Source organism: Biomphalaria glabrata, chromosome 17, assembly GCF_947242115.1.
Source record: "Biomphalaria glabrata chromosome 17, xgBioGlab47.1, whole genome shotgun sequence".
NCBI lineage: Eukaryota > Metazoa > Mollusca > Gastropoda > Planorbidae > Biomphalaria > Biomphalaria glabrata.
In genome coordinates this window covers 21,222,437-21,248,537 of record NC_074727.1, presented here as the reverse complement: position 1 = coordinate 21,248,537, position 26,101 = coordinate 21,222,437, and the positions used below count along the sequence as shown (strand labels likewise).

At 35.0% G+C, this 26,101-nt stretch overlaps 1 protein-coding gene across 1 annotated transcript; it reads right to left on the bottom strand.

The window, feature by feature from the left end:
• Positions 1–1,244: 1,244 nt before the first annotated feature.
• On the bottom strand, positions 1,245–26,101 carry LOC106068043 (T-complex protein 1 subunit alpha-like). The gene is made up of 12 exons (XM_056015846.1): positions 25,944–26,101; positions 15,334–15,419; positions 14,846–14,974; positions 14,591–14,688; positions 14,261–14,371; positions 13,957–14,138; positions 11,399–11,525; positions 4,532–4,707; positions 3,710–3,833; positions 3,157–3,349; positions 2,279–2,442; positions 1,245–1,885 (listed from the first exon to the last, which is right to left on the bottom strand). Exons 1-12 carry the CDS (start codon positions 26,014–26,016, stop codon positions 1,675–1,677), a joined length of 1,674 nt encoding a protein of 557 aa, XP_055871821.1. The 5' UTR covers positions 26,017–26,101; the 3' UTR covers positions 1,245–1,674.

Below are 26,101 nucleotides of genomic sequence, written 5' to 3'. Positions count from 1 at the left end.
CACTGGCGTAGAGAAAAATGGCTGGTAATAGATGGCTTCTGGAAGAGACGGAGAGCTCTACGGAGGCCGCGGGACACACATTTGAGGCCCAGAGAAAAGCACTTTTTGTACAAGATTGGTGCCGTAAAAGTAAAGAAAATAAATAGACCCTCGATAAACAACTGCTTTGTTCGCCATTGACGTTTTCCTAGCAGTCGTAAGGATCTATCAATTAATGCACCTTCACCTATCCCTTAGTCTGTTGGACTGTTGGGGCACCACACAAGATTTGTCAACCGTCTTTCTCCATTCTTGTCTTTTGCCTTGGATAGAACCTCTTTCAATGGCAGGCATTCTTTTATGTTGCATTCCCATCGCTTTCTCTGTTTGCCTCTTCTCTTTTTCCCGTACTGTTCCCTGAAGGAAAGTCTTTTTGCAAGCCCCGAAGACCTTTTCAAACGGTCTGAGTTTTAGTTTTTTTTTTAAAGTTAGCAGGTCATTGTGAGATCCAATGCTGTAGTAGCCGCTGTCTCCCATCTCTTCGTTTGTGAAGCGGTCTTTAAATATATAATTTTTTAAATTTTTAGTGCACTAAATAGAATTAATATTTGACCTGGATTTACCTAGAAGTCAGAAGACAGCAGGACATTGAACTATAGACATCTCAGGAAATGTATCTTTGAAGCTCAGAAAAAAAAGATGTTTGACAACTGGGATTCACCGAGGATCCTGCTTAAGTGAGATGGGTCTAGATTCTCGATAAAATTGTATCGAGATTAAAAACTAAGTTCTTTCAGCCTGTTACCATGCCAAACAGCATAGAGCGGTTGCCCACCTTATCCTTTTCAGGTCAGGATTGAATTTCTCCTGAAATGTCATCAATAGCACCATAGTTCGTTTGACGTATTTGACATGACCAAAGCTGACCCGCTACATGATGTCTTTCTTAACATGAAGACAATCCTGCAATGATGAATTTCATTTACAGGTCTGACGACTTTTATTTCAGGAGCCAGTTAGTGACACTTTGCCACTAAGTTGTACATACCGGGGTACATCAAGTGCATTGGTTAGAATGTTATTTTATTGTACTTAGCACATTGGAATATGTAAGAACAAACAAACAAGTCTTCTTTTTTTTAACATACCAAAAATTGACATATTTTAACACTCATTTTTTAACAGGAAGCCACAACAGGTTTGTTTCTATAACTAGAAATGAAAAATGACCACACACTGGCATAAAAGACAAAAAACAAAAAATGTATCAGTAAACAAAACAAAACATTTTAATTAGTCAAATGTTTTCAATTTCAAAATGATTTCTCAAAAGTATATATAAAATGTGATGAATCAGCAATACAACACACACTGCATAAATAGCTTTGAAAAAAAAACAAAAAAAAAGCAACACAAACATGTTTTGATAAGGAGACTGTTTCTAATTATATTTGTTTTTAACTAGATTAACTATGCTTTATTTTTAAGGGGGTTGTTGATTTTGTATATTTTTTGCGTGAGAAGAAAAACGAATAAATTTTGAGTGTATGCATTAAAGATGTCCAACATGACTCTAATTATTCTTGATAAAAAGAACTATTATAAGAAAATGGGCTGTTTGAAATTCTGTGCAATAAATTAATGAGAATGTCCTTTTAACTAATGAATAATCAAAGTATTTTAAATACTATGGCATCAATCATCCAGTTCACCAGATCTGCATGCATCTTGATATGATGGGCCTCCTTGTTTCTCTGCAATCAGTTTGATCATGTCATCTATACGCAGGATGGTGATGGCTGCTTCAGTGGCAAACTTCAAGGATTTGATCTTTGAAATAGCAGGTTCTAAGACACCAGCTTTCTTATTGTCCCTAACCACTCCTTCATACAAGTCAAGGCCAACCCTGGGGACAATACAAAAAATATGGAATAACTTAGACCATTGCAAACTAATTGAACTATACTCAATTCTACATAATATGTTTTTATCTAGGTGATCAAATCTATAAATATTTAGTAGTATTTAAAATACATTTCAAAATCTTAAGTAAAAGATACAAAATACAACATAAATCAAACATGGCTTCCAACAAAGAAAGTAAAAAAAAAAAATGTATTAAAAATTAACAAAAAGCAAAAAAATAGTATAGTGATTCAAGGAAGAAAAAAAGAAAAGATTTTATACCTTGAATATAGAATTTGCTTTGACCCTTTATGTAATTTAGAGGAATTCGTTTATATAAGGTATTTAGAGACACAATGCTGAAGACTGGAAACAGTGACTATGTAAAACTTACCATCTCAATTCATTGTGTTCAGCCCTAGTCTGTGATGTGTTGTGGAAAGCCCTCAGCTTAGCAACAAGATCAGTTGAATCCTGAGCAGCATTCACAGCTAATTGTTTAGGAATAACTAGAAGGGATTGGGCAAACTCTGCTATTGCCAACTGTTCTCTACTGGCCTGGGAAAAAAATACAATACGTGCTCACAACTATTCCTTTCTTATTTCCAACTTATATATATATTTGATTCATTAAATATAATTCCAAACTTAAAGCATGTTTAGCATTTAATAAATATATTTTTAAAAATCCTATTTTTCTACATCCAAAGATTAGCATTGGCTTTTTATAGTATTAAGGTTGCTGCTATTTTTTTTATTTAAGCATATTTGCATTCTAATTACGTGTATGATTTTCTTTTGTATGGGACAATTTTGTAGCAACATTATTAATCACAAAATTACATATATTTTTTTTATTAACAGTAATCATTTTCAACCTTCTGATGGCTTTTTTTTCTCTAACCTGTTTTGTTCTATTTTGTGTGCAAACTATTAGACTTGCTAAACTCAAGAATGGAGAATGGATTTACAGTTAATTTTTTTTTTGCCAAAAGTTTAAACATGTCTACAAGTCTAGTTGTATAGTGAAATAGCATTGTTTCTTTTCATTTTTATTACCCATGATGTAGGTCACATTTAGTTTCCAATAGAGCTATAAGGACTAATAATCATTCTCAAATCTAAAACTAGACCTAACCGAGTACTTCGAATGATCAAATGCCTTAACAAAACTCAAGAGTATTGTTATCTTTAGTATACAGTACTTGATAGCTTGTTGAGCACAAAAATAAACAAAATTGCTAAGATAAAACTTGTTTTAAAATAACTTACCAAAGATGTTGCAAAATTCTCTAAATATATGGATAAGGCTGCTTCAACAGCTCCTCCGCCAGCAACAACTTTCTTAGACTCTAACACTCGCCTCACCACACACAAAGCATCGTGGATAGATCGCTCCATCTCATCCACCATATAATCATTAGCACCACGAAGAATAATGGAAGATGCTGTTCTGGCTTTCGGCCTATAATGAAAGAATATCTAACTATACATGAGAGTTAAAGCATCTTTCTACACAAAAGAAAAAATGATCTGATTCAATACAATAAAGACGTGTGTCTATTATATACATGTATAACAAAGGACAAAAGTGAGAGACAAATAAATGAGAGCTAATAATTTACCCAAAGCAACTTCTGAAATAAAACAATTTCTCTGATAATCAATATTGTTTTAATGTGACACAGCAATTATAAAAGTCAGTCTATCTGACCAAAACAAAATTAGGCTATGCCCTAGGTCAATGTGCCCCTAACACAACCAAAGTCAGCTGGCCAGCAAGTTGTAAAGGGGCAGGAGATGATTGAATGACTTGAGTACTCACCCTTTGATTATAATGAGTTCATCATCACAGATTCTCTCTTGTGAGACTTCATCAGCCTGGCCCAAGTAAGAGGCCTCAAAAGTCTCCTCCCCTTCCATGTTAGCCAGAGTAAGCAGCAATTGTGCTGGAATGAACATGAAAGAGAAAAAAATAGTGTTGTTTTATTACTGAGACTCTTAACTGAATATAATTTTCTACTAAAATGTTTTAGTGGTAAGAAAAGTCCACAGAAGTGCTTGAAGATTTTTCCAAAATTTCTTCATTTAACAATGCACAGGATTTTTTTTTTCTCGAAAGATGTCAAATATTTCTTTAAAAACTTAAAATACACAGAAAAATAAGTGTGTCTTCCCCCCCCCCAAATGGAAACTGAAATTTTACTACAACAGATTAGCAAAAGCCATAGGAATATTAATAGGAATGACAGTAAAAAGGCTGTCAAACTGTAAGTCATAAGGGCTTTCTTGTGTCCATTTGTGATAGAGTGCTGACTTTGAATGAAAACAAATGTGCATTAACTATTTAACTATGAGATGGACACCACACAGGAGCTGAAGAAAGAGAGGGATGTCAAAGGAAACATGGAGAAAAGGGTTGAAAGAAGTGGCATAACATTTCTATGGAAGAAATTATGAATGAATAAAATGGCATTGACTTGATGCCCATGCACCTATGGAAGTTGATAAATGAGCTTATACAGCCTTTATTATTTAAATACAATAATACCCAAATGGCCATTGTACACCTGAGGTTCTCTAATAGAACTGTACTTGCTCAGCTATAACTGTTGGAAAAAAAATCTAAACATTCTAGTCAACATACCACCAGTAGCTTTGGCTATTCTTTTCAGATCTGTCTTCTTACACCTCCTGACAGCCATGGCTCCAGCCTGTACAAAATACTTGAGACACAAATCATCTATCCCTCCAGTTGTTAAGATCACATTGGCTCCTGCATTTAGAATTTTCTGAATCTTTTCTTTAGTGATGTCTGATTCTCTAAAATAAAAACCAATCAAATTTGTGATTATATGTACATATGTGTGTAACTTTCGTTAGGCACTTGATACCATGTCAACATCATCAAAATCAGATAACCTATGCAAGACAGGCTGCACAAGTCAACCTAACATTGTGTGACGTTGATTAATTTTCCCCACTTAGTTTACATAGCTACATGTGTTCAAAAAGGCAATGATTGTCAAGTAATATAAATTTTGTGTTGTGAAGAAAATAAAAATGCAATAATCTATCCCTAACTCAAAATCTATTAGCCTAAAACACTATAAACACAAGTCTAAAGCATAAAATAACACACATTCTTTAAACCAGAAGCAGTCATTTTATTTATATAAATCTAGAAGATTTGATTTGATTTTTGATTTGAGGCACATCGGCACAATTTAGGCCATGTCGTGCCTGCAGTTCCTTAAGGACTACTCTCTCTCTAAACAACAAGGGCCAGATTCTATACAGTCATATAATTAAAATCAAGGTCTATTCACAGTTAAAATAGTAAAGGTAGTAAAAATTTAAATATTTGGTAAAAATCTAATGTAAATAGTGCATGTTCACAAATTCAGAAATCAGATCTTCGTAGATAGCCCCACTTCCCGAATAAAGCCCAGTACCTTTCCAGGGTCGACATTATTAAATAGTGTTTTTAGATTAGTGGCTCTAAAATATTTCGCCCTGACATCCTGGTATCTGGGGCAATCAACGAGGATATGTTCCACGGTGAGGCGAGAGTCACAGTACTCGCAAAGTGGGGGCCCCTCTCTCTTCAGTACAAAAGAGTGCGTGATGTAGGTGTGGCCAATCCTAAGTCTGGACATGGTCGTGCTACCACGCCTTGTCAGACCCTTAGACGTGGGCCGCCACCTGACATCCGCCAAAATCTGCCTGAGTTTACTGTGAGTCTCAGCCTCCCATCGGTTCTGCCACTCTCGATAGGTGGCAGAGGCAATACTTTGTCTCAGGTCCGAGTAGGGAATTTGGGTTCCTGACACCGTATGATTTAGGGCTCTCTTTGCTTCTCTGTCTGCAGCTTCGTTTCCCTCAATGCCAACATGGGAGGGGACCCAGATGAAGGTGACATCCCTACGGTCGGCTGTTATTTGGTCCAACAGCTTCAGGCTCTTATGTACCAATGGGATGTCAGTCTTCATCCGCCCCAAAGCTTGCAATGCAGATTTGGAGTCGGAGCAGATTATAAATTTACTCCTTTCTGATGCTTTTACAGCCATAAGTGCAAGCAATATTGCGTGCAATTCGGCCGTAAAGATGGAGCAGCCATCGGGGAGTCTACGGGAGATTGTTTTGTTCCGAAAGGAGCAGGCACACGCGACCTTTCCCTCCATTTTGGATCCGTCTGTGTAGATGGTGCCACAATCTCCGTAGCTCTCCTGCAGTTCCCTAAAGTGGACTTGTAGTATGCTTGGGTCTGTATTTTCTTTTTTGAAATTGAGGAGGGATAAATTTAATTTGGGTTTATTCATTAGCCAGGGAGGGTTCTGAGGGGTTTCTATTTTAGAGATTTGGTCAATGGGTGGGGTTAAATTTTGGATGGGTTCTCTCATTCGAAGGCCCAACGGCTGTATGACGTTAGGCCTTCGATTGTATAATTCTACCTCTGTGGGGTAAATATGGAGTCAAAAGCAGGGTTCGTGGGGTTGGATTTTAGCTTGACTATATACTGCATTGCAAGCTTTTTCATTCTTATATCCATGGGGAGTTCTCCCGCCTCCACATGGAGACTTGGGATAGGTGATGTACGAAACGCGCCGAGACAGACGCAGGGCAGCATTTTGTATTGGTTCCAGTATTTTTAGGTACGACTTCCTTGCTGCTCCATATATTATGGATCCGTAGTCTAGCTTGGATCGAATTAGACTCCGATAGAGCAGCAGCAAGGTATCTCTGTCAGCTCCCCAGTCCGTATGGCTGAGTACTATTAGTATGTTTAAGTTCCTTAATGTGGGGGAGAAAATTAAATTTGGAATCTAAGGTGAGGCCTAAAAATTTTGTAGTTTTCACGACAGGGATCTTCTTTTTGTGTATAAATAGTTCAGGGTCTGGGTGTAGTCCCCTTAGATTACAAAAATGCATACTAACTGTTTTGGAGTCTGAGAATTTGAAACCATTATAGTTTGCCCAACCCTGAATTTTGTTTAAACATAACTGTAATTTTCTTTCTAAGGTGTTCATGTTTTTCCCATAAGTGAGAATGACAAAGTCATCAACATACAAAGAGCACTCTATGCCAGGGGACAGCGCATTTATGATGCTATTTATTTTAATGTTGAACAGGGTGACTGACAGAATGCTGCCCTGGGGTACACCCATTTCCTGGTCATGAGTGTCAGAAGCGGAGTTGCCCACTCGAACCTGAAATTTTCGATCTTTCAGGAATTCCTCCACAAAACGGGGGAGGTGTCCCTTAAGCCCCATAAGCGCCAGGTCACGTAGAATGCCATGTTTCCAGGTTGTGTCATAGGCCTTTTCTATATCGAAGAATACAGCTACTAGATGTTCTCTTCTGAGTAATGCATTTCTAATATAAGCTTCCAGCCTTACCAGGTGGTCAGTTGTTGTCCGCCCCTGCCGGAATCCGCACTGGTAGTTTGAGATCACTTTATTCCTTTCCAGGTACCAGACCAGCCTACTGTTAATCATTCTTTCCATGGTTTTGCAGATGCAGCTTGTTAGTGCTATTGGTCGATAGTTAGCTGGGTCAGAGCCGTCTCCTCCCGGTTTAGGTATCGGTATAACTGTGGCTTTCCTCCAGCTGTTTGGGAAAGCGCCTGTTTGCCACACACAGTTATAGACCCCTAGCAGGACTGCCAATGAGGGTTCGGGAAGGTGCTTGAGGAACTGGTAATGGATTTCGTCTTCTCCAGGCGCTGTGTCATGTGACTTGTCCAGCGATTCCCTCAGTTCCTCAAGCGAGAACGGTTTGTTGTAGTCTTCATTGTTCTCTGACCTGAAATCAATGGGGTGTCTTTCCTCCCTGGTTTTGACTTTTTGGAACTCTGGCGTGTAGTGTGCAGTGGATGATTTTTCTGCTATTGAGGATGCAAGGCAGTCAGCTATTTCTCTGGGGGACGTGACAGTTCGTCCTTGGTTTTTCAAATGCCCTATTGCATTTGATTCTTTCCCTTTGATTCGCCTTACTGCCTTCCAAACCGCTCTAGCAGAAGTTTTGGCATCCAGACTGCCGACAAAACTTCTCCAGGAATTCCTTTTGGCTGACCGTATGGTTTGTCTAACCTTTGCTCTAGCTATCCTGAATAGCTTTAGGTTTTCCTGGGAAGGATTCTTTATAAATGCAGCCAGTCGTTTTTTCCTATCACCAATAGCACTTTTGCAAGCTGTATCAAACCATGGTTTGCTAGGCCGTTTTGGATTTGCAGAGGTTAGGGGTACAACTTTCCTGGCTATACTTAGTAGCTTGCTAGCAAAGGTATCAGCTGGGTTCTGTTCATGGAGGATATTTTCTGTGATATCCTCGGAGCATCTTTTTTGGAATTGTTCCCAATCGGCCTTATTCAGTTTCCACCGCTGAGGTCGTCTCAATGAAGGGAGATTGTTAGTAATGATGATTGGGAAGTGATCACTTCCCCGTAGATCATTGCTAACTGACCATTTAAAATCGTCCAGAAGTCCGGGGACACATACGGTGAGGTCAATGCATGTGAATGATCCAGTTCCTGGGTGCAAGTAGGTCGGTGATGCATCATTAAGTATGCATAAATCATGTTGGAGGAAGATATCCACCAGCATACGAACTCTTGTGTCGGTATTGTTGGATCCCCACATGGTGTTATGGGCATTGAAATCCCCAAGGATTAAATAGGGCCGGGGGAGTTGTTTCAATAGGTCCTCCATGTCTGTTCGGTTTAATGGAGCGCCTGGTGGTAGATACAGGCTGCAGCAAGTGATAACCTTGTGAAGGGTTATCCTAGCTGCTACGGCCTGTAGTGTGGTCTGTAGTTCTACCCTCTCATGGGGGATGCTATCCTTCACAAGGATACAGACTCCACCTGATGCTCTCTCTGCATCCTCAACATTCTTGGTGTAAGCACGGTAGCTTCGGAAGCTGATGCAATCTTTCAGAAATGTTTCCTGTAAGCAGACAGCTACAGGAGTCTCAGAGTCCATCAGTAGCTGCATTTCCTCGTAATTGGCCTTGAGGCCTCTACTATTCCACTGTACAATTCTGGAATCCATGGCTTACTCTAGATGACCTACTTGGAGCTATTTGGCCTTGGGAGGCCCCCGGAGGGGTTTCCCTTTATTCAAGTGACCTTGGTATTTTTATTCTTGGGTTTGGATGGAGAGGAGGACAACCCCCTTTTAGGGGAAGTCTTTCTCTCTGGAGAGGGGAGATCCCTCTGGTTAGAGCGGAGGTTATTTCCTCCTCTCTCACCTCGGGCATCCTCTCCGCTTTGATTTCTCCCCTTAGGGAGTTGGTCAACCTCTAACTCGGTAGAGGTTGGGATGTCTGGCTGGGTTCTCTGAGGAGAACCTGTGTCAGACATGATGTCTCCGGGTTCTCCCGGAGTATTGGTTTTGACATGCTGCTCAGTCTCCATGCTCTCATCAGCGAGCACAGAGAACCTGTTCTTTAGCATGACAACAGGGCTTTCTTGTTTCTTCAGAGGTGTGTTCTTTGGCGGTGTTTTCTTCTGAATTGGAGGAGGAGGAGGGGGTGGTGGGGTCAATGTGTCCGTCTGTGTGGCTATGGATCTTCCTTTCTTAGCAACAGCCTGGGCGTAGGTCTTTGTCAAGCCGAATTGGCCCTTGGGTAGGGCCAGTACAGCCGATTTCGCCTGGCTAAAGGTACATCCTTTTCTTGCCTTGTACTCCTGCACGGCAACCTCCTGTTTCCACACAGGGCAGTCCTTGGAGTAGGCTGAGTGGCCAGCTTGACAGTTTGGGCATTTGAACTGGGCTGTGCAGCCCTTGTCCTCATGACCCTCTCCAGCACATTTGGCACACACAGTGTTCCTCTTGCAGACTGCCGCGCCGTGTCCATAACCCTGGCACTTGAAGCACCTCATGGGGTTAGGTATGTAGGGCCTCACTGGAACTCGTAGGTATCCTGCCTTCACATACTCTGGCTGTGTCCTAGTTCCGAACGTGAGGATAATAGTGGCGGTTTTGACCTCCTCACCCTCCCTGCGCCTGGTAATACGCCGGGCATGGGTGACTCCTTCAATGCCCTCCACTATTTCCTTCTCGGAACATTCCAGTAGGTCCCTAGAGCTGATTACACCTCTGCTGGTGATCAGACTCTTGTGTGGCATGACTTCCACTTGGAGATCACAGAGTCTTCTGCATCTTAAAAGCCCATCAGAGTGTGTCTTGCTGACTACTTCTACAAGGAGTTCCATTGTTTTGTGTAGCTTAGACACACTCTTGGGCTCTCCCACTACTGACTTGAGTCCCTTATAGATAATAAAAGGGCTCAACTTTGTCAGGCTTTTTCCCTCCTCTATGCACCTAACCACCAGAAATGATGGCCAGGTGGCACAGCTTTTTGGGACCTCCTCTTTTTTATCATCAATTCGACTTTTCTTGCCCAGACATAGGTCTGGGGCAAGTAGTTTTGTGTGTGTTTTTTTGTCCATATATATTTTGGTTAATTCGGCACCTGTGCTCCCCACCCGCCATCGAGTCCAACAAGGGGACGGGCCATTCGGATGTCCAGAATGAGCCTGCCAGGGCTACACAGGTGCTATACTCAGTCAGCTGCTACATCGGACATGTGTCCGATACAGCAGCTCTCTGATTGACCCTCCAGCCACCGCCCTCCAGCATAGGTCGACGACCTATGCTGGTAGCTCGGCATGACCAGCCGGTTGACCCAGAGCGGGCCATCTGGATCTCAGGTCTAGGGGAACTTGGAGCCAAAGTATTGTGTTGTTGTGGTTTATCCTCAGATAGCCACCACTCAAACACCAGGATCTCTTTATCCCCCCTTACCCGTCACAGTCCACGGCAAACGGACTGGTCTAGGACGTAGTGAGAATTTAAAGTTAAGGAGACAGTGTGATGATCAATGAAGGCAGACTTAGGAAAAGAAGAGGCAGACACAATGATAGAAAAGAAGTAGGGCACTTTTGAGCTCCAAAAGTGCTAAGGAAAGAGGAGCGCAGTTTAACGTCATGTCTCGGGACAGTAAATCTAGAAGCCTATAACACTTCTATAAACATATGTCTAAAGCAACACACATTCTTTAAACCAGAAGCAGTCAGAGACTTAGTCCAGGTTTCATATTTGAAAATAAAAACTTGGTGCTGCATCCATTACTTGAACCTGGGATTTTATTAATTTATTAGGTGCATATAAGCATAAGTATAAGCACCAAATTTCCCATGACATAATGTTAACCTAGTTTTTTTTTTAAAGGTTAAAAAAAACATTTCTATAACCAAAAAAACTACACTAAAGTTAATGACAATAAAGACCTATGTAAAAAAAAAAAAGATAAATGTGGGCATTTCAAATGTAATGGCATTAAATGCCATCAAGGAAATGTCATCCATGACCAGATATATTTTCACCCTGAGTATATACTTATCACAGCTACTGGTCAGCTGGAAAGCAAGTTGACAGGGATGTTTATATGTGTGTATACAGTGATATGTATTTTTTAAATAAATCTGGTATGCAATTAGGTTCTTACCTCTTTCTCATCAATTCTAGCTGCTCAGGGTCCTCAACCAATAGCTGGACACCAAGCTTCATCTTTGTTTTCTGCAGGCTGAAGTCCAAGCATGCAATTTTGGCATTTGTAATTGTCTTAGGCATTGCTGAATGAAATAAAAAAATATTAAAAATTGGTAACAAAATACAAAAACCATCCTTTTTGTGTGTCAAAAAACTATTTTATTTTTCATAATACAGATTACTATTCTTTATGTCATGAAAAATAGTACATCTACCTTAACTCAATGAGTGCGGAGCGTCTATCCCATAGACGGTCTGAATGCCCCTAAACGCACGGAACGTCTATCCCATAGACGTTCATACACTACCTTTGTTTCGTTGCATTTTTAAATTAAATTTTTTAACTAACAACAGTGGAACTATTTTTACTTTATAAAAGAGTTCTTCATCCTTTGTTTACATAGAAATTAGAAGTTTTTGGCATTATTTAGACATTTATTTTTACTTTTTTTACGATGTAAAAAAACGTCGCCATGACTACACTAGTCCAAGACACACCCACAATGTTTACTACTGAAGAAACTTTATAATTATTCTAAAATTTATCAAAAATAAATAGTAATAATGAAGAATTTGATCTAGATATATAGATTAGATCCAGGTAAGTCTAAATTTAGCGTATTTATGAATTAGACCTCTATATCTATATTATTAGTATTTAGATCTAAATCTATTATTGTCAGTAGGCTAGGTGTAGAGTTGTAGAGTGTAGATCGAGATTGACTAGATCTAAGCTTTTATCTCTAGATTTAGACTCTAGATCTAGATATATCTCTAGATCTATTATTCTAAGCTTATGATAAATAAAAAGAGAGGAAATGATAGATCTACATAAAATAATCATCCACTGTGGGCATTTTTGCCCATTTTCTTTTTTTTTTAGAATGTTTATCTGTAAAAATCTACAACATCATGGCTATGCTTGTCCAAGATACACCCACAATGTTTACTACTGAAGAAGCTTTATTATTGTTTTATTTATACTTCTATGAATTGTAATAATGAAGATCTTGATCAAGATTTAGCATAGGGTGAAGCAGACTTGGATATTATTAGCATTTAGATTTAGATCTAGTATTGCCTTATGCTTAGGCCTTAGCCTTAGACTAGGGCTAGGTCTTGAATGTAGATCAAGGTTGACTAGATCTATGCTTTTTTATCTTTACACCTTTGTAGATTCCTATAGATCTAAGCCTAAGATAAATGAAAACAACAGAAATGGCAGATCTAAATCCAATATTCATCCACCATGCTGGGCCTTTTCTTGGTATATTTTGTAGCAATTTTTTTAGTATTGTTTTTTGATAAAAATCATCACCATCACTATACTGGTTCAAGTTGCACTGCAAAAGGTTTACTACTAAATAAAAGTAAAATATATTCTGAATTCTAAATCCATAATTTATCACAAAGGAACAGTAATAATTATCTATTAGATGTCTAAATCTTAGGTAAAATGAATTAGGATTTGTATTGTCCTTCATCTAGTTAGAAATTTAGGCTTTGATCTCTCGCTAGCCTATGTCTTGCACTGGTCTAGTATTAGAATGAAAGATGTTCTAGGCAAATAAAAAGAAGACAAATCTAGATCTATATCCCATTGATTCAAATGTACATAATATTTGAGTGCATTTGGTTGATAGATTTAATACTGGTATCTATTGTTATTGGTAGTAATGAAAAGCGCAATAATTTTCACTTTTTTTTCTGACTAAAAAAAACAGGTAAAAATAATAATATAATCAATGATTCATCATCTTTTATTGACTGTTTTATCACATTTCTTTTTGAAAATGCTGTAAATAGTCTAAATATGCTGTTTCAACAGTAATGTAAAGAACAAAATCTAAATTTAGGTCTCATAAGTTCTAAAGTTGGCATCCATTTTTTTTTTCTGAGTGTCATATTATTTAGATTATAATTTGTATCTTATATTTAAATAGAAAGATGTTTACATTTTCACATTCTCCATTTATTTATCTTTACTTTGATACCAAATATGTTACTATAGCTTCATTGGTACTTAAATAATAAATTTTTGTTTTAGCCATGTTTGGAACATTTTCTTTTTTTTTTTTTTAAAGTAGCATTTAAAAAAAAACAACAACACTGCAGTCAATGAGTAAAACAATATGTTAAACTTTTGCCACAATTTTATCAAATATAAAATAAATTAAATCAAAGTATACCACTTAACAATATAAATGTGACACAAAAATTCCAACATCAGATTAAATCTGACAAAAACATTATATTGTGCCATAGATCAATGTGCCCTAAAGTATATACTAACACAGCTACAAGCAGCTGGCCAGCAAGTTGTGAAGGGACAATCTGAACTAGTGTGGCAACACAATTTACATTTAATATGTACAATGCTTTTCCCAGGCCTATGGTGTCAGCATCAAGTGGTACAAATCCAAAGCATTAGACTTAAAAAAAAAATTTTAATTAGTTTCAAAATCTATTTAAAGTAATCTTTCTGTTAAGAACCAAAGTTATATTTCTGCTTACCTTGGGATGCAACTGTACAGTTCAATGCATAACCACTGACAAGGATGCTCTCTCTGGAACTTTTGCCATGTGCCTTGAGAACATTAACTGCTTTGATAGGATAGTTATAGCCCCCTTTACCATCTGGAGTCTTTATAGCATTAGCAGCATCCACCACCATGTTGGAGAAGAAATCAGCATCACTATCAAATATGGTCAAGAAAAATACTACCCAGCATAAATTGACACATTTTAGCATATATATTTCAAGATATTAAGACACTGAATATTTTTATTACACATAGCATGTTATGGTAAAGGATACGGTCCAATAATTTTACTTGACATGCTTGTTTTGGCTGCATTTACGATGGAATCTCTTCCAAGATCATCTACAGAGATAGTTAAGTGATCTTGAATATACTTTACAGCTTCTCTGAAAAAACGGTAAGCAAAGTAATGAGACAATTTTAACAGTATGACTTAAAAAGCTGAAAACTTCAAACAATTTTTTTTTAATTAAAGCTACTATTTTTTTAAATAAAGTTATGCATCAGTATAAACAAATAAAAAAAAAAAAACAACTTTTCTATCAAGGGCCACTAAATAAATGATGGGGCTTGATTCTATTGTTTGGAAACGAATAGTATCTTACTTGCATGCAAGTCTGTAACCACTTATTATAGAGGTTGGGTGAATTTTACACTTGACAAGCTCATCTGCATTCTTTAAAAGTTCAGCTGCAATAATAACCTGGGAAAAAAAAAATAATGTGAAAAATGTAAAGAAAATCCACTCAACACTTTTAAAAGTGACTTTTTTTGTGCTCCATAGCAAATGGCATTATTACCGCTAAAACCCTTATTATTTTGATAATTTTAGCTTATGATGTTTTGTAAAAATTTCTCACCACACTAGTGGTACCATCTCCAACTTCCTGATCTTGTAAATCTGCCAGCTCCACCAAAACTTTAGCTGCAGGGTGTTCTACTTCCAGCAGTTTGAGAATAGTGGCACCATCATTGGTGATGGTCACATCCTAAAGGAAATATTTTAAGCGAATTGATTGCACTAATGAGGAACTTATTTTTTCAAACGCTAAAACAAAAAAACTTCTTGAATCTAAATACTGAGAACTATTGTTTAAAAGTTTAAGTAGTTATCATAAGATATGATGGCCTGAACAAAATCCAAAATGAGGAGATAAACTGAAGTTAAAACTGAGTTTAGCTGCTACCAATCTTTAGAAAAAGAATTTTATGAAATTAAAGAAACCATTTAAATGAATGATATACATATTTATGATTTGCTTATATAATACAGACATTACATCAAAAAAGAAGATGATTATATGCTTTACAGAATAGGGCTCTAAATTTGAGAAAAGGGCCTACTTACACCAATGTCATCCACCAACATTTTGTCAAGACCAACAGGACCCAAGCTACTTTTTACAATGTTTGCAATAGACATAGCAGCAAGAACTGTTGAGATTTCAAACAAAACTAAGATTCAATATAAAACATCTAGCTTCTTTCATCAATTGAAAGAAAATCTTTTATCTAAATACCATTTGCTAAAGAATAATTACTAATTAAGTAGGTTGGTTTGTTTTAATAGAAAAAATATGGGGCAGTAACAAATAACTAGTAATGGAAAAAAGTGTTGTTTTTTGATTTTATTAATCTTTTATCAAACAACTCTCCAAATTTTGATCAATATGTATATTATGCTTTTTTAAAATTGGTTATGGCAGAACTACAATATTTGTATTGCACATGCTTCCTTTATTTACATTTCCAACACAGTTTTATAAAACTTAAATTTATGAGTTCTACTTAGTTAACTGGTATGAAAATAAACTTTTAAACTCTCTGAAAAGAAAAGAAGTCGGACAGAGCTGGAGCTATTTTTAAGCCTGATGAAGCATTAGCTAAATAGGACCTACATATAGGCTCCTTTATAGATGAGGAATCATGTAACCATATAGTCTATATGATGTACACTGAGAAGAGATGAATCAATGGGGAGGTTATGTCAGTTATCAAACAAAATAGCATCAGTATATAAAAATGTAAAATACTAGCAGTGCACAGGATAGCACTTTTTAATTCTTACTTGTCTAGTAGATAGCTATGTGTTGTGACCTATTTAATGCTTAAAGACCAACTGAAGAGTTTTTTTTCTAAATTGAGATAGCGATTGATTCAGATAGTAGATAGCATCAAAGTTAGTTCCTAAAATTTTGAGATTTTAGAAAAGCGTATTTATATTAGAAAAAGTAATTTGAAAGTGTAAAAAATAACGAGATTTGAAAATCAGCTTCAATGGCCGAAACCGGATGTGACGTCTTGTAATGGACTGAGAAAATGTAAATAAAAATAGACATGGCTGAATACGTTATTGATAGCAATTCAGATGATATACTTATCTAAATCTAGCTGTCAAACAATTTTAAATGATACTTGTCATGTGATGCACCAAAATGCCCTGAAGATAATTCTTCTACTTTTTCAAAATATATTATAGAGCAGACTATTTAATTAATATTTAATAATTATAGATAGATTAATAGATAGGACTTAGGCTTAGGACTACTAGGACTAGTCACTAGAGACTAGGGTTAGGGTGACTAAAGTCACTAGATCTATCATCTAGGACTAGGTATACTACTGTATATTATACACTATATAAGTCTATTATAATTTTTATTATAACAAAACTAAATGGCTAGATCGTAAATCTATCTATCTCTAATTCTAGCTAGGCCTTCTAACACTTCTTTTACTAGCTAGATTAGATCTAGTTTATATCTGACTTGTAATAATTATAATACTAATTAACTAATAGTTTATAAACTAGTAGATTTAAGACATTTAAGTAGATCTAGACTAGCCTCTATGTTAAGTCTAAGCCCAGTCGCCAACATTTTAATTTTTTAATGCTTGAATATGTATATACCGGTATCTCTGTAATAGTTACTAATAGTAAGACCTAGTCACCTAGTCAGGCTAGTGAGTAGTGTCCTAGCATAATTCATATATATAAATATAATATTATATTAGTCAAGGACTAAACCTAAAGCCTAAGCTAAATCTATACATATAATAGATCTAATATAGTAATTATATAGCCCTTTACTAGCCCTTACTATACTTATTAATAAGGCTAGACTTTAGATCTAAAAAAATAAGTCATCATTTATATTGGTAATATTAAATACAGAATACAGATCTATACTAAAAACATGTGACATGTCTTTAAGTCTTAAACTTAAACAGGGTCGATCCTAACGATTGCGGGCCCTATGTGAAACTTATTGCTTGCACAGGGCCTAGTCTGGGTGGGAATAAGGATAATAAGTGGAAATTTAGATTTTGTATTAAAAAAAAATTTGACTTTGAATTTTAATCAATCTTTACTAAGTTAGTACAAGGTTACGATCATATTAACTTTACTTTACAAACTTTGCAACCTATTGCATATTAATATGCCAGTCACTATTAAAGTAAATAAAGTATGGAAACTTCTGATTAAAGTGAAAATTTGCATGATTATTAAATTTTATTACATGAAAGCTGACAATGCTTTTTTTTCATTTATCGCGCAAAGGATTAGCGTTTTCTGGAATGAATGACACCCACAAATGACAATTTTGTCTATTTTTCTGGAGATTTTTATGAGCTTTCATGAGATTTCCAGGTTATATATATATATATCACCTAGAATTAGCGCGGGGCCTATGAAAGTGCAGATAATCAGATAATCAGTATAACATATAATATATATATAACCACTAGTTCTATATATATGTATACATAATTAAGTATAAATGTTAATAAATAAATTTTAAAAAACTATTTTGCAGAAAACATATATGACTTGTGGCATACAGACAAGTTTACTAGATGGATCTTTCATCATTTTGGAAATACAAGAAGAGTTAATATTCCCTGTTTCTATTGTGAAACAAATCACAGAAGCATTCTACAATTTTATTTTATATAATAAATACCAATAAATGTAAATACAAAATCACATTTTAATAGAGTTCTTCATTATACACACAACATTATTTTAGTTATGTTCTTTTTCACTTGCTAGGTTTAGACAAAGTTTCGAATCAGGATTTAATATTATGTCATAGCCCAAAACTCCAGCAGGATGTTAGTTAATGGCAGTGGTTAATGTTTGAACCTGAGACCACAGAGAAGACAGTTCTGAGCGCAAACCACACAACTTTCAGCGTTTTGAAACTTATTCAAATTTTGATCATTTCTATGTTATTGCAGATTTGAATGTCCATTGCAATGATGACTTGATCTGTAAAGGGGTTACATTTTTAAAAAATAAGAGTTGGATCTCATTCTTCGAATGATGCTATTTATTAGAAATTGCAACGTAGAATACATATTAGAGGCCAAAAGAAAATCCACTGCCGAGGGAAGACATAGAAGGCGTAAAGAACATTTAAATTGACCACCAGCTGAAAATGGTTATGTCTTCGCTGGACGCGACAAAATATCTAGTTTGCAGCTAGGGCTGCGTAGCCATGGAAAATACTGCATTCCTCATTAATGTTTCGACTCGACTGGCAGCCTTATTTACTTTAAATTATGAATGGCTCTGCATTTTTAATAACAATACAAAATATATATATATATATATTCAGTGATTAACTGGCAATAATTGGGTTACTAAAATTTAATAAAATGAGTTGCATAACTACATCAACAGTAGCCTATATGCATTACTTAATATTATATTGAAACTACAATTTATTTTCCACTTCCCTGACTTCCCAGAGAAAAAAACAACAACCACTCCTTTTCCAGTAGGATAATCTCTTTCATTTATAGTCTAAACACAATTTAAAACTTTTTTACAATTACAGATTAACTTGCTAACTTAACTATCTAATGATTCTATCCCAATCAACAAATGAGTTAACCGTGGGATAAATTAAAATTCTTCAATTTTTACATATAGATTTATAGAACTATTTAACTGAAATATTTAGGCCAGAATATATTTAAGTAAGAGTGTAACAAAATCCATAATTCGTATATTAATATTTTAGAATTGATAGATCTAGGTCTAATTTGTGCCTTATAGATTAGTTTTTAGAAATTTAGATCTATATCAGACTACTTTAAAGTCTAGGTTAAGGTTAAAGCTATTTGCTAGTGTTGTACAGGGTTGTGACTAGATTCAAACTAAATATAATCGTGTACTACAATAACTACATTGAATGAGCTTAACATTGTAATTAATGTTGTTTTTTTCCCATATTGGGCCTATTTAGGGACGACTATAGGTTAATAATCAGTATTTAGTGTATAGATAGAGTATATAATTTTAAATTTTGTTTTTCTAGATCTAGGCCCAGCACCTCGATCGGATCAGTATAGATAGATCTATATAGATAGGTCTAATCTCTAAATATCTAATACTACTATTACTAGATCTAGACTTCATCTAATTGAATTTAGATCTAAATTTAGGTCTACTTCATACATCATTAATTATCTAAGAAAAGAAGATCTAGCTCTTGATCAAAAGCAGTAGATGTAGAACTAGAATAAGCCATAAATTGCGTAACTTGACGAGCGCGGTACTGCGTGGGCTGAAACGCTGTTTGCTTGACTAGATCAAGAATAAGCCGACAAACAGTAGAGCTAACTTGCAAAGCCATAAATTGCGTGATTTGACCTAATTTCCTCAACTCTAACAACCACTTTTTATAAATTGGTGTGTTTTAGTCGCCTTTGTTTTCAGAAACAGGCATTCCTGTAAAAAGGAATAGGGAAATACGCTAAGCCATAAACTGAAAAATTTGACCTAATTTCCCCAACACTACGTCATCGACCTTGGTTGTCTGGGAAAAACTGATCTCGAATGGCTTCGAGATTGTGAAATTTAATAGTCCCTAAAATGCACATTTAATTGCTTATATCTAAATAATTACAAAGAATATATGTCTAATATTTTGTATGTATGTTTTTTTAAGCATTATGAAACTAAAAAAAAGTATTACACCGGTTTCCACGTCTGACCCCAAAACCTCTTCAGTTGGTCTTTAATAAGGATTTTTTTTTTTTTGCTAAAAAAAATATTTAAAAAAAAAAAAAAAAAAAAAAAACATGTCAGGTTATGTACGGCCTAATATTCCGTGTATATATTCAAATAGTTTTTGTGTAATGAAAATATGCGCACGAGTTTAAAAGCACATTTGAAAAAAATTGTTTCAGACAACTTTAATCTCATTTTTTAAATATTTTATTTTCTGCCATCACTACTCCGCCACTTTGTCCACACTGCTCTGACTTTCCTTGTAGCTCACGACCTGATAATTTGTCTATTTCCTTCAATATTTACATTCTAAACAAGTAAAGCTCATAAAATGAAATCAGCTTTGTGAGCTAGAAATTTACTACTAATACTAGATCTACTATTAAATTTCTTATTTAATAAGTAGATCTATCGTCTACGAAAATCAACTTCAACTTTGAATTATGTTTTAGCACGTTCTTTAAAAAACCAATGGGAAGTTGTGTCGCCAAAATTGAACGGCTTACGCTTTTTAAAAAATTGTTTTTTTCAATCATTTACTCTGAATCCTCAAGAGAGAAGCATCTAAAAAAAAAACGATCTCAGTCCAAACTAGCGATAATACAATACTTATTAAAAATATTATCAACTACTCAGGTAATTATTGTACTATTATTAGTTGGTCAAGACATCCGACTATTGAACAACCTGACATCGGGCAATAATGCAGGCGTGCTAAACAAGCTAAACAGTGTGATGCTGCATGGAGAGCTATAGTTCAAATCACAAGAAAGATGACGCTTACTATAACCTATCCCGACAAGACCAACGTCTAATCTTTCGACTCAGGACCGGACACAACAGAATGCGACAACACATGTACTGGAAGCTCAAAATTGGAACCAGTGAAATCTGCCCATGTGGAGTATCACCAGAGAATGCCGACCACGTCCTCCAAAACTGCTCTCTTTACCAAGAGGCCAGTATAAGACATTGGCCCCAAATCACCCCAATAGAAAGAAAACTATATGGAGAGCTCCCTGATTTGGAAACCACTGCGCAGTTCATCTCATGTATTGGTCTAGTCATCTGAAAATTCCAAGATAACAATGAGAACGAAGAAGAAGAACTGGATTGTAGATATAGAATCTAGAAAATCTAAATGTTAACATGAATATTAATAATTAAATTACGGTACTGATAGATTAGATCTAAAATGCTGACTTATCGATTGGTAAAAAATCGAGTACTGTATTCCTTCTATTGTTTAGATCTAGAAGATCTAGGGCTACCAAAATTACGCAGATACTTGAGATACTGACATTTTTATTTAAAAAAGCATTGTACAACTAGATTCTATCTATTAGAATAGTGAATAGTACTTGTTATGTTTGTGATATATAGATCTAGTCTAGAAGACTAGTGTAGATCTAGATTTTTACTAATCAAGTCCTAGGCCTAGACTAGATCCAGTCTAAGAAATTAATTAAAGACACTACAATTTAAGACTAAAGAACTAAATCTAATATAGATCTAAATATACTTATGGACATGGAATAAAATAAAAGTTGTGTTTATTCTTTTTCTTTATTTCTGTCAGCAACACTGTATCAAAATCATACTGATATAGATTTAGACTTTTAGTAAACAGATAACATGCATCCTTGACACCCTAGGGCCTAGTCACTTGTCTTTATTATAGTCATAAATATTAAAAAATGTAATTTTTTGTTTCAAATCTTGTATAAATATACTTTATTTTGTGGATTTGTGAAATTCATGGATTAATAGGGGTAAGTGTGATTAACCTAGATTCTTTATTGTAAATAATGGACCTCATTCACCAATCGTAAACAAACAACATTTAGCCACGTGATTCTCTATCTCTTCTATATACAAATTACGTAATACACACAGGTTATCATGAATATGAATATCATGTGATACGTTTTCATTGTTTTACCAATAATATCACAGGGCTAAATGTTGTTTGTTTACGATTGGTGAATGAGGTCCATTGTCTGATGCTTATGATTTTAATTTTGTTTTTAAAATTCCTCTGTTCTTGGGCATTAAAACTGATGTATGATGTGCCAAAACTGTTACTGGTTTTGTTATAAAGATAATAAAGTATACTTTGCGACTTTTTTTTAGCAAAGGAAGTGGGGTCATTGGGGGCTCAATTAATAGTAATAATAGGCATAAATGTTAAAAAAAAAACTTTTTTTTTTCAAATGTTCTATAAATATACTTTGACTTTATTTTGTGACACATTTTTCTTTGATAATCATAAATAATCATAATATTGTGAATTTGTGAAATTCATGGATTATTGGACACATTTTCTATGATTGATGGATTTTTCATTTTTAGGGGTAAGAGTTTAGAGTAAGTACTATATAACTAAGTGTGTTTGACCTCATTTTTTGCTTGTTAAATAACTGTGACTTTTAATGTCTCATGCTTCTGATTTTATTTTTTTTTTTGACTATTCTTGGGCATCATTAATGATGTATTTGTATAAATGTCAATGAAAACCAGTTTGAAAATGAAAACAAAAAAAGGTCCTAAAAGTAGATTACAATGTTGAGAGTGACTTGATTGAGCTCAACTCAATATCATTATCAATCTTATCTGTTTTCTGCCATACCTAATCCAGTCTACATTTAACATTACCGATTAGTACTCAACTAGACTGTTACTAGTGTTACTATTATTTTACTAGACTAACACTAACTAGATCTACTTCATCTAGATTAGAAAATAATTCTAGATTCTACTAGTAGTACTAGACCTATTACTATTACTAGATCTAGATTAATCTAGAATCTAGATGATACTAGATCTATATAAATATAGTATAGTAATTATAGTAGCGTCTTATATTTTGGACACCCCATCAAATTCTCCTTCAATGAACGGGTCGCTTTTTTTGTTTGTAATTCATTTGTTTTTATGTTTGGAGCAAAAATCAACATTTCGGGACTGCGCATGTCCAATTTTAGATAAGTTCCGGTAATTTTGTTCCGTTTTTCCAAAGCAGATGGCAGTTTTTTTAGATTCTCGGTAACCATGTATGTAAAGCTGTTGTTTTAACCTCCCCCGGCAATTCATACCCATATAAGGGATGAAGGCTATATTATGAGCCTGTTTGATTGTAGGCTGATGGGCATATCAAAATAAGCTTCCAAACATCTTTAGAAAGACATGCCAATCACATTTATACCGTTAGCTGCTAAATAAAATTTAATAAGGGGGTGTACAACGAATAATAATGAATTCAGCTCATTCTCCTTCATTGGACACAGCAAAATCGTAATAAGGAAATATTATTGGGATTAATAAATCTTTGATTTTTTCAATGAATAAGCTTGACCTAGATCGAGATGTCTATAATATATAATTTATGAATGAAAGAAAAAGTGCGGGCTGCTAATTTGAAGCCAGAGACCATGCCCACTGCAGGTGATCACTCCAGATGAGCTGGCAGTGAGGAGAAGTATACACTCAGCTTGTAGTGTCACAAACTATCCAACATGCAGTGGAGGGAAGGGGGAGAGAGTCATGAAAAGAATTATAAGCATCTATGGGAGGGAGGGGGGTGTTAATGTGTCACAAAATGAACATCCAACTTATGAAAACAAGAAGAGGGTCCTTGGATGGCAATTAAAAGAAAGACAGAGGAAATACATGTAGCCAATGTAGCCTAGTTGAAAATATCATGTTTATTAAATTATAATAATTAATTTATAGATATATAATCTATATAGATTTATTTCTGTCTGTTTCTACACATTGATTACATAGGTATATAAATAATAAACTATAAACGATATATATATATATTCTTTATATATTCTATATATAGAGTACTAGAGAGAGAGAGAGAGAGAGACAGAGACAGACAGAGAGAGAGTATATGAGGAAATAAATACATATTGCAATAGTGAATCTACTTCTTTTAATGCAATCTAAAAAAAATTTAAGTAGCACAGATATAATTTATTAGCAATTACATAGTGGTGTACAATGACGGTGCTCACTATCCAATTGAGGAGAAAGCCCAAAAACTGCGTTCAATATAGGAGCATGAAGTGACCCACTTTATTTTAAAATAAAATCTTGACTATGAGTGGTAATACAAAGGAATACAGATATTTTTATAGTCCTTTAGTTGCAGAATAAGAATCTGCTTTCGTTTTTTTTGTAAGTTAAACCTTCACCAAATAAAAATTTGACCTAGTTCCCGTAAGTCGGTGTTCAGGTATAAGAATCTACTATAGTATATAATATTCTAGATTTAGAATTTATCTAGACCTAGAATCTAGAGTAGTTTATGCTATTCGGACACCTATAGGCCCAAATTTGAAAGTTTGACTTTGACCGCGCATTATTTTACAATGGTTTGACATAGAAAAGAAAATGATGTATCAAAATCATCTTTAGTTAAAGGAAAATAAGGATGACTACTTATATTTGTTCCCCAAACCTATATTTGTTATTATATTTAAGGTCAAAGAGGCTGTGTGTTTTCATTTAAATCGGACACATTTGACCCACATTATTTGATTCCGGACACCATAATTTATTTCGGACAGTCTCTATATTTAGGCATCAATAAACTCAGATTTTAATTCTATATTAACATTAACTAAATTTTAAGATCCCCAGGCATAGCCCCTCACATGAAATCATTACGATGTTTTCAAACTATGCATAAATACGAACACAAAAAATTAAAATATGAACACACTTATTCTACCAAAATTAGGTCACTGGAATAGTGATTTCTGCACCGACTTTTAGACTTATTTTATGTTTGTTTATTTTATGTGTGTTGAATGTTTGGGTTTGCATGATTAGATGTGTGTCTAATGTTTGTGTTTTTTTTTGTTTATTAATTTAATAAATTTCTAATACAGATGATCTTTTGTAGTATAGTAGGCCCCTATAGGTTACGATAGCCATTCTTGCCTAACTGAATCCTCTATATTCTCTCTATATAAATCTAGATCTATCTAGTAGGTCTAGATCTAAGCATTTAACTTCATTCAATGTACCAAGCTCACTCCAAACATTTGCCCATTTATTCTCTATTGAAAAAACAACAACAAACGAACAAATATAATATAAGATCATTTTTATTGATGTCCAAAACTGGCTGTCCGAAATAAATTTTGGTAAGAAAATCGTAATTTAATTCGGACACCGTATTAATTTTTTTTTGGTATGGAATTAGAAAACTTGGCTTATGGATCAAATAAATTAGCTCAAAAAACAGAATAAATATTGCCAGGCTCATTAGTATAGACTTAGCCAATCAAAAAATATAGTCTTAACTCTAGGAAGAGGTAAAGTCATCCGGGTAACATAGGAAAAAACAACAACCTGACTAACAAATTTGAAATTCGTTTTTCTTACATAAAAAGACAGCTAAATGGAAGGAAATTGGGTCAGAATCATTGGAAAATGGACAAGCACATTATACAGCGCGCTAGTTTTATAATACATATTAAAATAATTATTTAATGACCACAAAAAACAGCAAATGTCCGAATTCATGTAATGTCCGAAATAAATAAACTACTATAGTCTATAGTTCTAGATTCTAGAATAGATCATGATCTATTAGATGTTGTTGCTGTTAGTGTGTAGATCTAGACTCTATATATGAAAAAAAAAGTCTATAACTCTATATATCTAATCTAGCTGTCTAGATCTAGTATCAGGAGTTTCCTTGGTTACTTAATGAAAGTTAATGAGATTTTGAGTTTGTAACTTTGTTACTTTGTTCTGGAACTTTCTCACGCTCACGTCACTCACTCAACTCACTGCCTTGCCTACACCGGTTAACTTAAAGATCCCAGGATAATAGGGTAGATCTTGTCCTAGTGCTAATTGAGTGCCACAATAACCAGAAGAAAAAGAATGTTAAATTTCCTATTTTATTTTATTACCATTTTGTGTTCGAACTGACTGTCCGGTGGTTCTATTGCCTCCAACAGTTAAAGCTGTAGTAGTATTCGCCATGTTGAATCACGCTTTAGTTCTGGTATTCAGGAAATGACATCAAATGGCATGAAATCCATTCGCCATATTACACAGTAGCATTGAA